Source organism: Scyliorhinus canicula, unplaced genomic scaffold (genome assembly GCF_902713615.1).
Source record: "Scyliorhinus canicula unplaced genomic scaffold, sScyCan1.1, whole genome shotgun sequence".
Taxonomy (NCBI): Eukaryota; Metazoa; Chordata; class Chondrichthyes; order Carcharhiniformes; family Scyliorhinidae; genus Scyliorhinus; species Scyliorhinus canicula.
In genome coordinates this window covers 81,466-91,243 of record NW_024055744.1, presented here as the reverse complement: position 1 = coordinate 91,243, position 9,778 = coordinate 81,466, and the positions used below count along the sequence as shown (strand labels likewise).

Sequence of the window (9,778 nt, the reverse complement as noted above, 5' to 3'; positions counted from 1 at the left end):
AGCACAGCAACAATTTGAAAGAAAGACTTTGACTTTTAAAGATTTGGCTTCACCCCATTTGTTGCGGGTGGGAAGGAAATTTGCCGGAACATTTTTTAAAATAATCCTAATCTTTATTGTCACAAGTAGTCTTACATTAACACTGCAATGAAGTTACAGTGAAAAGCCCCCAGTCAGCACATTCCGGTGCCTGTTCAGGTACACAGAGGGAGAATTCAGAATTGTCATGTGAGAGTACCTTTAAGAACTGGGTGTATATCAAATAGCTGCAGGGAAGACAGACAGCCCAGCTCCACCCACACTCTGATATCACTGCAGCTATTCGAGTTTGCACATTCTCCCAGTGCTGTTGAATTAATCTCGCATTTTCTGTTTTTACTCCATGTGACACACCTTTTTAATCCACTAGTTATATTTATTAAACCACTGTACCGTCAACTGCCAGGAGTAGTGTGTTGATGTTTCAGCTATTCCAGCCTTGGGTGACTGTGTGGAGTTTGCACAATCTCCCCGTGTCTGTGAGGGTTCCCATCAGGTGCTCCAGTTTTCTCCCACTGTCCAAATATGTGCAGGTTAGGTGGACTGACCATGCTAAATTGCCCCTTTATAATTTTTTTTATTTATTTTTTTATAAATTTAGATTAGCCAATTATTTTTTCCAATTAAGGGGCAATTTAGCGTGGCCAATCCACCTACTCTGCACATCTTTTGGGTTGTGGGGGCGAAACCCACGCAGACACGGGGAGAATGTGCAAACTCCACACGGACAGTGACCCAGAGCCGGGATCGAACCTGGGACCTCAGCGCCGTGAGGCGGTTGTGCTAACCACTAGGCCACCGTGCTGCCCTTCCCCCTTTATAATATAATCTTTATTGTCACAAGTCGGCTTACATTAACACTGCAATGAAGTTACTGTGGAAAGCCCCGAGTCGCCACATACCGGCACCTGTTCGGATACACAGTGGGAGAATTCAGAATTTCCAAATTACCTAACAGCACGTCTTTCCGGACTTGTGGGAGGAAACCGGAGCACCCGAAGGAAACCCATGCAGTCACAGGGAGAATGTGCAGACCCGACACAAACAATGATCCAAGCTGGGAATCGAACCTGGGACCCTGGAGCTGTGAAGCAATGGTGCTAACCAATGTGTTACCAAAAATATTTAGGTGGAGTTACGGAGTTACTGGGTTACGGGGATAGGGTGGAGGCATGGGCTTAAGCAACGTGCTCTTTCCAACGGTCGGTGCAGGCTCCAATGCCGAATGGCCTCCTTCTGCACTGTAAATTTTAAGATTCTGTAGGATTTTCTCTCTCACAGTCTCCTCCGATGGGTCTGTCTGGTGGTATTTCCCTGACGTCAGCAATGTTGCTTCACTGTGCTAACCACTGATTGTCTCTTGTATTTCACAACTGTGACAGGGCAAGGACCTGATTGAAAGGATTCAAACATGGGAGTTCTGGGAAAGATGGGCAAGGATTTGGGAGTGACAACATGTTCAAAGAGTTTGGAGAGGAGCGGGAGGTTGAAGATGGGGCAGTGATTTGTAAGGATGGCAGGGTCAAGGGTTTGTTTTATTGAGGAGGAGATGATGATGGCAGATTTGAAGGACAGCGGGACAGTACCTGAAGAGAGAGAAATGTTGACAATATCCATGGACACAGGGTAGTTGGCTGATCAGTAGCTCAGTGGGAATAGGGTCAATGAAGCAGGAGCTGGGTCTCATGGACAAGATGAGCTCTGAGAGGGCATGAGGGGAGATGGGAGAGAAACTAGAGAAAGATGTGGGTTCAGGGCTCGGGAAAGGATGAAATTTAGAGACAGTTTGGCCGGTGGGCTCGTGGAAGGGAGGGAAGCAGCAGAGGCAGCTGATCGGATTGACTCAATCTCAGTCACAAAGAAGTTCCACAAGCTCCTCACACTTCTTGTTGGAGGTGAGGATGGAAGAGACAGGGGAGAGTGAGAGAACTTCAAAAGGAACTAAATTGTGTCAGAGATATTAGAAAGTTTCAACACACTGCGTATTTCACACAAATCTAATTTATTTGACTTTTAGCCAGAATATTAGCCCCTGTAAATGGGCTGGAGTTTGTTATCAGCAGAAAGCGACCCAAACGAACATGGTTCAGTCCTGAATGTGAGGAACATCAAAACCCAATCGCAGCCCTTACTTGTGGCCTCGTTGGTGTCTCAATAGGGAGGATGAGGCGGTGAATCCCTTCCCACACTCGGAGCAGGTGAATGGCCTCTCCCCAGTGTGGGTTCGCTGATGTATAGTGAGCTGAATTGATTGTGTGAACCCAGTCCCGCAGTGAGAGCACCTATACGGTCTCTCGTCAGTGTGAACACGTTGATGGCGTGTCAGATTTCCAGAAGTTTTATAGCTATTCCCGCAGTCTGGACATTGAAACGGTCTCTCATCAGTGTGAACTCGCTGGTGACTCAGCAGGTCGGATGAAATAGTAAATCCCTTCCCACACTCTGAGCAGGCGAGTGGTTTCTCCCTGGAGTGATCTTGCTGGTGCTTCTGCAGGGTGGATGAATCACTGAATCCCTTCCCACACTTGGAGCAGGTGAATGGCGTCTCCCCGATGTGAATTCGCTGGTGTCTCAGCAGGTGGGATGAACGAGTGAATTCCTTCCCACACTCTGAGCAGGTGAACGGTCTCTCTCCAGTGTGAATTCGCTGGTGCGTGAACAGAGTGGATGATTGGGTGAATCTCTTCCCACACGTGGAGCAGGCGAACGGTCTCTCCCCAGTGTGAGTTCGCTGGTGATTTTGCAGAGCCGATGAAACAATGAATCCCTTCCCACACTTGGAGCAGGTGAATGGTCTCTCTCCAGTGTGGCTACGTCGATGAGCTTCCAGCTTGGATGGGGAAATGAATCCTTTCCCACAGTCTGCACATTTCCGTGGTTTCCCCTCAATGTGACTGCATTTGTGGCCTGTGAGGCCTGATGATAGAGCGAATCCTCGTCCACACACACAAATCAAGTACGGTTTCTCCCCACTGTCAATGATGCTTGTTCCTTCCATGTTCAAAATCCGCTGATATTCAGGATATGATAAATTGAGGATTCTGTCAGATCCTGACGTGATGCTTGGTTTGATTTTCCGGACTTTGAAACCTCTCCTTCGAACACCCTGTGAAACTGATTTAAAACAGAAAATAGGGAGTGAGAGAGAACCCACAAAAACACAAAGGCAGGTTGTGAAATTGCTGAATGATTCTGGTCATTTGTGGGGCCGGCACTGGGAAAAAGTGACCATGAAAACGGCTGGATTGTCATAAAACCAAATTGACCTCTTTGGGAGGAGAGAGAAAAAGGTGAAGAGGGATTTTGTACAAGACATATTAAGACAAAGCACATTCGACCTTGAGCTTCATAAATTGAAATATTGATGCTGAAACTATGCTTCTGGTGGCAAAGTGGTTAGCACTTCTGCCTCACAGCTCCATGGTCCCGGTTACAATTCGAGTCTCAGTGACTATGTCTGGAGTTTGCACTTTCTCCCCATGTCTGCACGGGTTTCCTCCCACAGTCCCAAGATGTGGCGGTTAGGTGGATTGGCCAAGCTAAATTGCCCTTAGTGTCCAAAGGTTAGTTAGGGTCACTGGGTTCCGGGGACAGGGTGGAGGCGTGGGCTTAAGTTGAAGGAGGGTTCTCTTTGCAAGGGCCAGTGCAGACCTGTTGGGTTGAAATGCCTCCTTCAGCACTGTGAATTCTATGATTCTGCACTGTAGGAATTCTATGAAGCTCGGGTCACCACGCTTCAGGAAGGATGTGAAGTGGGCAGCACGTTGGTGCAGAACGTTAGCCCTGCTGCCTCACGGCGCCGAGGTCCCAGGTTTGATCCCAGCTCCAGGTCACTGTCCGTGTAAAGTTTGCACATTCTCCCTGTGTTTGTGTGGGTTTTGCACCCACAACCCAAAGATGTACAGGGTAGGTGGATTGGCCATGCTAAATTGCCCCTTAATTGGAAAAAAATCAATTGGATACTCTAAAATGAAAAAAAATGGAAGAATGTGAAGGTTCTTGGCGAAGATGCAGAGGAGATTTACCAGAATGGTTCCAGCAAAGGAGATTGAGGGGAGATTTGATTCAGGGACACAAGATTGTCAAGATTTCATTCAGGTGGGCAAACAAACTATTTCCATTCACTGATCGTACAAGCAGTTGGAACACAGATTGAAAGTTTTGGGTAAAACCTGGATTGAACGATATAAGATGCTGATGAGTCTTGACAGGGTGGATGCGGAGAGGATGTTTCCTCTTGTGGGAGAATCTGGAACAAGAGGGTCACTATTGCAAAATAAGGGGTCACCCATTTCAGATGGTGAGGTGGATTTTTTATTCTCTTGAGGGTTGTAAGAATTTGGAACTCGCGTCCTTAAAAGGCAGTCACGATGTGGAGATGACGACGCTGGACTGGGGTGAGCACAGTTAGAAGTTTTGCAACAACAGGGTAAAGTCCAACAGGTTTGAAACAAACCTGTTGGACTTTAACCTGGTGTTGTAAGACTTCTTAAAAGGAAGTGGAAGCAAAGTCCTTGAATATGTTTAAGGCAGAGCTGGATAGATTCTTGATGGGCAAGGGGGTGAAAGGTTATCGGGGTCGGCAGGAAAGAGGAGTTGAAATGAAAAACAATTAAATGAAAATCGCTTATTGTCACGAGTAGGCTTCAATGAAGTTATTGTGAAAAGCCCCTAGTTGCCACATTCCGACACCTGTTCGGGGAGGCTGTTATGGGAATCAAACCGTGCTGCTGGCCTGCCTTGGTCTGCTTTCAAAGCCAGCGATTTAGCCCTGTGCTAAACAGCCCCTCAGTTGAGGTTAGAATGTTGAGGTTAGAAGTTGAGGTTAGAATGAGATCAGCCGCAATCTTATTCAATGCAGATCAGGCTTGAGGGGCCGAGTGGCCTGATTCTAGTTTGTATGTAAAAGGTACAGGAGATATATATTTTTTAAAATTTAGAGTACCCAAATATTTCTTCCAATTAAGGGGCAATTTAGCGTGGCCAATCTACCTATCCTGCACACCTTTGGGTTGTGGGGGCGAAACCCACGCTGACACAGGGAGAATGTGCAAACTCCACACGGTCAGTGACCCAGAGCCGGGATCGAACCTGGGTCCTCAGCACCGTAGGCAGCAATGCAACCACTGTGCCACCGTGCTGCCCCAGGTACAGGAGAAATGAGGAGATATGAGATATATGTTTTCACACAGCCAGCGGCAAAGACCTGAAACTTGCTGCCTGTCAGGGAGTTTGAAAATAGACACAATGAATGATTTGATTTTAAAAGGAAATTGGATTTGAGGGAAATAAACCTGCGAGGATACAGGGATAGAGCAGGAGAATGGCACTGACTGGATTGCTCCAGAGAGCTAGCATGGATTCAATGGGCCAAATTCCATTCACTGTGTCATCATGTCTCTGACTCGTTTGTGTAATCTAGTTTTGCAATTTAACCCCGGGGGGGGTTCAGATATCACTCAGGTAAATCTGTGCTACACTCCCTCCGAGGCCATTCTATCCTTCCTCAGGTTTGTTGCCCAGAACTGAACACAGTTCTCCAGGTTTGGTCTAACCAGGGTTTGTGAATCTCGGGGCTTTTCCAGTCACACTGAGACCTGAAATCTTCCCTCACAGACAGAACAGACAAACCTTTTACCTTCCACACCCAGATGCTGCTGAAATTCAGTTTCTAATGAATCGAGTGACTCTGTCAGATCGCGATGTGACGTTTGGTTTGTGTTTCCCGTCTGTTAAACCTCCACTTTCAGCATCCTGTAAATTTACAGAAACCTCACTGTCAGTTTAGGATAGAAATTCACAACATTTTCTCCTCACCAACTTTGATTAAATGTATTCCTGGAGGTTGGATCACATGACCTGCCCCATCCTCCAGCCATTAATCGGTCAACACATCCATCCTTGTGACACACTGCCTTCCTCGGCCAATTGGGAAGCAAAAGGACTCATTACCTTACAGGACAGTGATTGACTGTCAGCCAAACAACCTTTATCCCATTTTCAATATTTTTATATCCGCTGAAGAGAAATGTTCAAAGAAAATTTCAAAAAATTCTTCTTTACTGTCCTGATGATTTCCCAGACACACAGGCATTAATCTCACCAAGGCAGAAAGTAAAATTTGAATTCATTGAAAGTTTACTGATGACCATGAAACCATTGTTGGTTGTTGCAAAGACCCATCTGGTTCACTCCTGTCCTTCAGTGAACAAAATCTTCTATCCTTACCTGGTCTGGCCTACATGTGATTCCAGATCCACAGTCAGCTGGTTGACCCTTAAAATGCTCTCTGAGATAGTCTCTAGGGGGGAAGGAGGGGAGGGTAGAGTCTCTGATATTTATAAGGTGCACATGAAGGAGGAAGGGTCCCTGATGGAGGAACTGAAACTCAAATGGGAGGAGAAGCTAGGCGGGGAAATGGAGGACGGGCTGTGGGCAGAAGCCCTGAGTAGGGTAAATTTGACCGCAACATGTGCCAGGCTCGGCCTGATTCAATTTAAGGTCGTTCACCGGGCCCACATGACGGTGGTTCGGATGAGCAAATTCTTTGGGGTAGAGGATAAATGCGCTAGGTGCGCAGGAGGACCGGCGAACCATGTACAAATGTTTTGGGCATGCCCGATGCTTAGGGGATACTGGGAGGGATTTGCAGGGATCAGGTCCTGGGTGCTAAAAACAAGGGTGGCGATGGGTCCAGGGGTGGCAATTTTTGGGGTTTCAGAAGACCCGGGAGTCCAGGGTGAGAAAGAGGCCGATGTTTTGGCCTTTGCTTCCCTGATAGCCCGGCGACGAATATTATTGGCATGGAGGGACTCAAAGCCCCCGAAGACTGAGTTGTAGCTTATGGACGTGTCAAGATTCCTGGGTATGGAAAAAATTAAGTTCGCCTTGACTTCTTTGCGGGAGAGTGAGCGTTAGCGGGGGGGGGGGGGGGGGGGTAGAGTGAGAGTAGGAGGGATAAATTGGTGGGTAGTACCGGTGGGAGCGGGCTTGTGCAGTATGTTACGACTGAAGTATTGAATGCACGTGGATGTTTGCACATTTTTGCCTTTTTTGTCTTCTTTCTGTTGATGTTTGTAACTGTTTACAATGCCAAAAAACTACCTCAATAAAATTGTTTGTTAAAATGCTCTCTGAGCTGCTCTCAGTTCAAGGGTAATTAGGGATGGGCAGTGAATGCTGGCCCAGCCAGCGACACCCACATCCCGTGAATGAACAGAAAAGAAAATCTGCCGTCCTTACCTGGTCTGGCCGACACGATTCCAAACCACAGCAATGTGGTTGACTCTTTAAATGCCCTCCGAGATGGCCGAGCCAGCCACACAGTTCGAGGGAAATTAGGGATGGACAATAAATGTTGGCTCAGCAAGTGACTCCCACAAATGATTAAAATAAAATCCTGGAGACTCCAGTCAGTCAATCCGGGAGAGTTAGCATCCGGTCCAGGCACGCAGCGCATAAGAATAACAATAATAATCACTTACTGTCACGAGTAGGCTTCAATGAAGTTACTGTGAAAAGCCCCTGGTCGCCACATTCCAACGCCTGTTTGGAGAGGGTGGAACGGGAATGGAACCTGGTCCTGTTCTGCATTACAAGCCAGCTGTCTTAGCCCACTGTGCCTAACCAGCCCCTTCCCTGCGGCGCATTGTCCTCTGTGAAGATGGCAGCCGGTAACCCGTGCCTGTCACCGCTCAGCTCTCACTCTATTCGTTGCTGCTTAAGACTGTACTATTTTACTCGGGAGTTGTAGCCTCCATGGGGTATTTATTTATCTTTTTTTTAAACATAAATTTAGAGTACCCAATTAATTTTTCCAATTAAGGGATAATTTAGCATGGCCAATCTACCTAACCCGCACATCTTTGGGTTGTGGGGGCGAAACCCATGCAAACACGGGGAGAATGTGCAAACTGCACACGGACAGTGACCCAGGGCCGGGATCGAACCTGGAACCTTGGCACAACACCACAGTCTGCACTGGGAGTGCCAGCTTCGGATTGGCCATGCTAAATTGCCCCTGAATTGGAAACAAATAATTGGGTACTCTAAATTTATAATTAATAATAATAATAATAATAATCCTCACCTCTGTCACAATTCTGGTGTTTTCAAGTTTACAATCTCCTGCTGCAACCTTCGGCTGGAAATATATCAGAAGCTTTGGAAGCAGCTGTAAAAGGACATTACAATGGTCAGAAATGTTTGTCATGGTTATAAATTAAGATCAGAGCCGGGATCGAACCTGGGACCTCGGTGCGTGAGACAGCAGTGCTAATGTCCCAGAATTAATTAATACGGATTTTACTTGCTTTGGAGGCAGTTCAGTGAAGTTTCACTAGTCTGATTCCTGGGATGGGAGAGTTTGTTTTGTGGGTGAAGATTGAGCCTGTTTGGTCTGTAACCGATGGAGTTTAGAAGAATGAGAGGTGATCTTCTTGAAACATCTAAGATTCTGAGGGGTTTTGATGAAAGAATATTTTCCCACATATGGCAGACAGTTTAAAGATAAGAGTTCTCCAATTTGACACTGAGATAAGGAGAAATGTCTTCCCTCAGAGGGTCATCAGCCTGTGGATAAAAACAAATTGCTGCAGATGCTGGAATGTGAAACAAAAACAGAAAATACTGGACAATCTCAGCAGGTCTGACAGTATCTGTGGGGAGAAAAGGGAGCTAATGTTTTGAGTCTGGATGACTCTTTATCAAAGCTGAGTTTGTGGAATTCTCTTTCCCAGAGAGCAATGGCGCTGGGCCACTGAATATACTCGAAGCTGAGTTAGTCTTTTTTTTATCTACTGGGGAGTCAAAGGTTTTTGGGGAAGGCAGGAAAATGTGATTAAGGGCACATGCGGATCAGCCATGCCTTTATTGAATGGCAGAGTAGGCCGCATGGCCGCTCCCTGCTGCTAATTCTGATGTTATTATTCTTCTGTTCTCCGGATTGCCACACATGGCAGCAGCACCTTCCCCTCTGGAGGGGCCTGTCAATCATCCAGACAATGATTTTCTCTCCTGGTTAGCAGGATCCTGAAGCACCGCCTCTGTTACGTCATCACAATGGCCCCTCAGCCGCGCCGCTAAACAAAGATGGCGGCCGTGGAACTGGGCCTGATACTGGATAAAAGCTCCGCAGCTGCAAACGCGGGATTTGCAGTCTTAAACCGGCCTTGTGACCAGCAGGGGGTGTTTCTGAAGCCTTCACTCCCTCCCCTCCCCGCCCCGGCTCCCGGCTCCATTCCTCCCTCCGCCTCACCGACTCTCACCGCCCCAAACAGCCGCTCCCGCATTCGCAGACCTCCCAGCAAAGTGACACTGCGCATGCTCCAGATACAGCCCAGCATTGCGTCTGCGCACTGGGCTCCTGTGACGTGCTGGGGCACATTCACAGCCGCATGGAATGATGGGTAATAACCGGACCATTGAAACCGCAAACAGTTAATACAAAATAACATGGTTACCAATTGATAAACATAATCAAGCAAATTATTGTCAATGGTTATTCTGCTATTCTCCATTTCTCGAAATGATTGAATGCTGCTCTCCTGTGGAACAATGCAGATCTTAAGGTGCTTTTTCCCCATGGGTCCTTCCTCTCTCCTCCCCAGAAGATGCAAACAGTTGCTGGGTTCAATCCCGGAATCAGTAATTCCTCAATCTTCTTCCCGCTTACTCGTGATACTGAATGTTCAGTGTTTTCTAGAATGATCCAATACAGATGGAAGTCACTGGGCACATC

At 47.1% G+C, this 9,778-nt stretch overlaps 1 protein-coding gene and 1 long non-coding RNA gene across 2 annotated transcripts; both read right to left on the bottom strand.

The window, feature by feature from the left end:
• Positions 1 to 2,027: 2,027 nt before the first annotated feature.
• LOC119960862 (zinc finger protein 239-like) lies at positions 2,028 to 5,722 on the bottom strand. The gene is made up of 2 exons (XM_038788454.1): positions 5,678 to 5,722; positions 2,028 to 3,153 (listed from the first exon to the last, which is right to left on the bottom strand). Exon 2 carries the CDS (start codon positions 3,035 to 3,037, stop codon positions 2,168 to 2,170), a length of 870 nt encoding a protein of 289 aa, XP_038644382.1. The 5' UTR covers positions 3,038 to 3,153; positions 5,678 to 5,722; the 3' UTR covers positions 2,028 to 2,167.
• A 39-nt stretch (positions 5,723 to 5,761) lies between these two features.
• Positions 5,762 to 9,354, bottom strand: LOC119960865. The gene is made up of 3 exons (XR_005459538.1): positions 9,296 to 9,354; positions 8,129 to 8,212; positions 5,762 to 5,793 (listed from the first exon to the last, which is right to left on the bottom strand). It is a non-coding gene; the product is annotated as an uncharacterized LOC119960865 (long non-coding RNA).
• Positions 9,355 to 9,778: the final 424 nt, after the last annotated feature.

What these genes read in the sequence shown, in the direction of transcription:
- LOC119960862 (XM_038788454.1), bottom strand. Translation starts at nt 3,037, where the DNA reads ATGGAAGGAACAAGCATCATTGACAGTGGGGAGAAACCGTACTTGATT.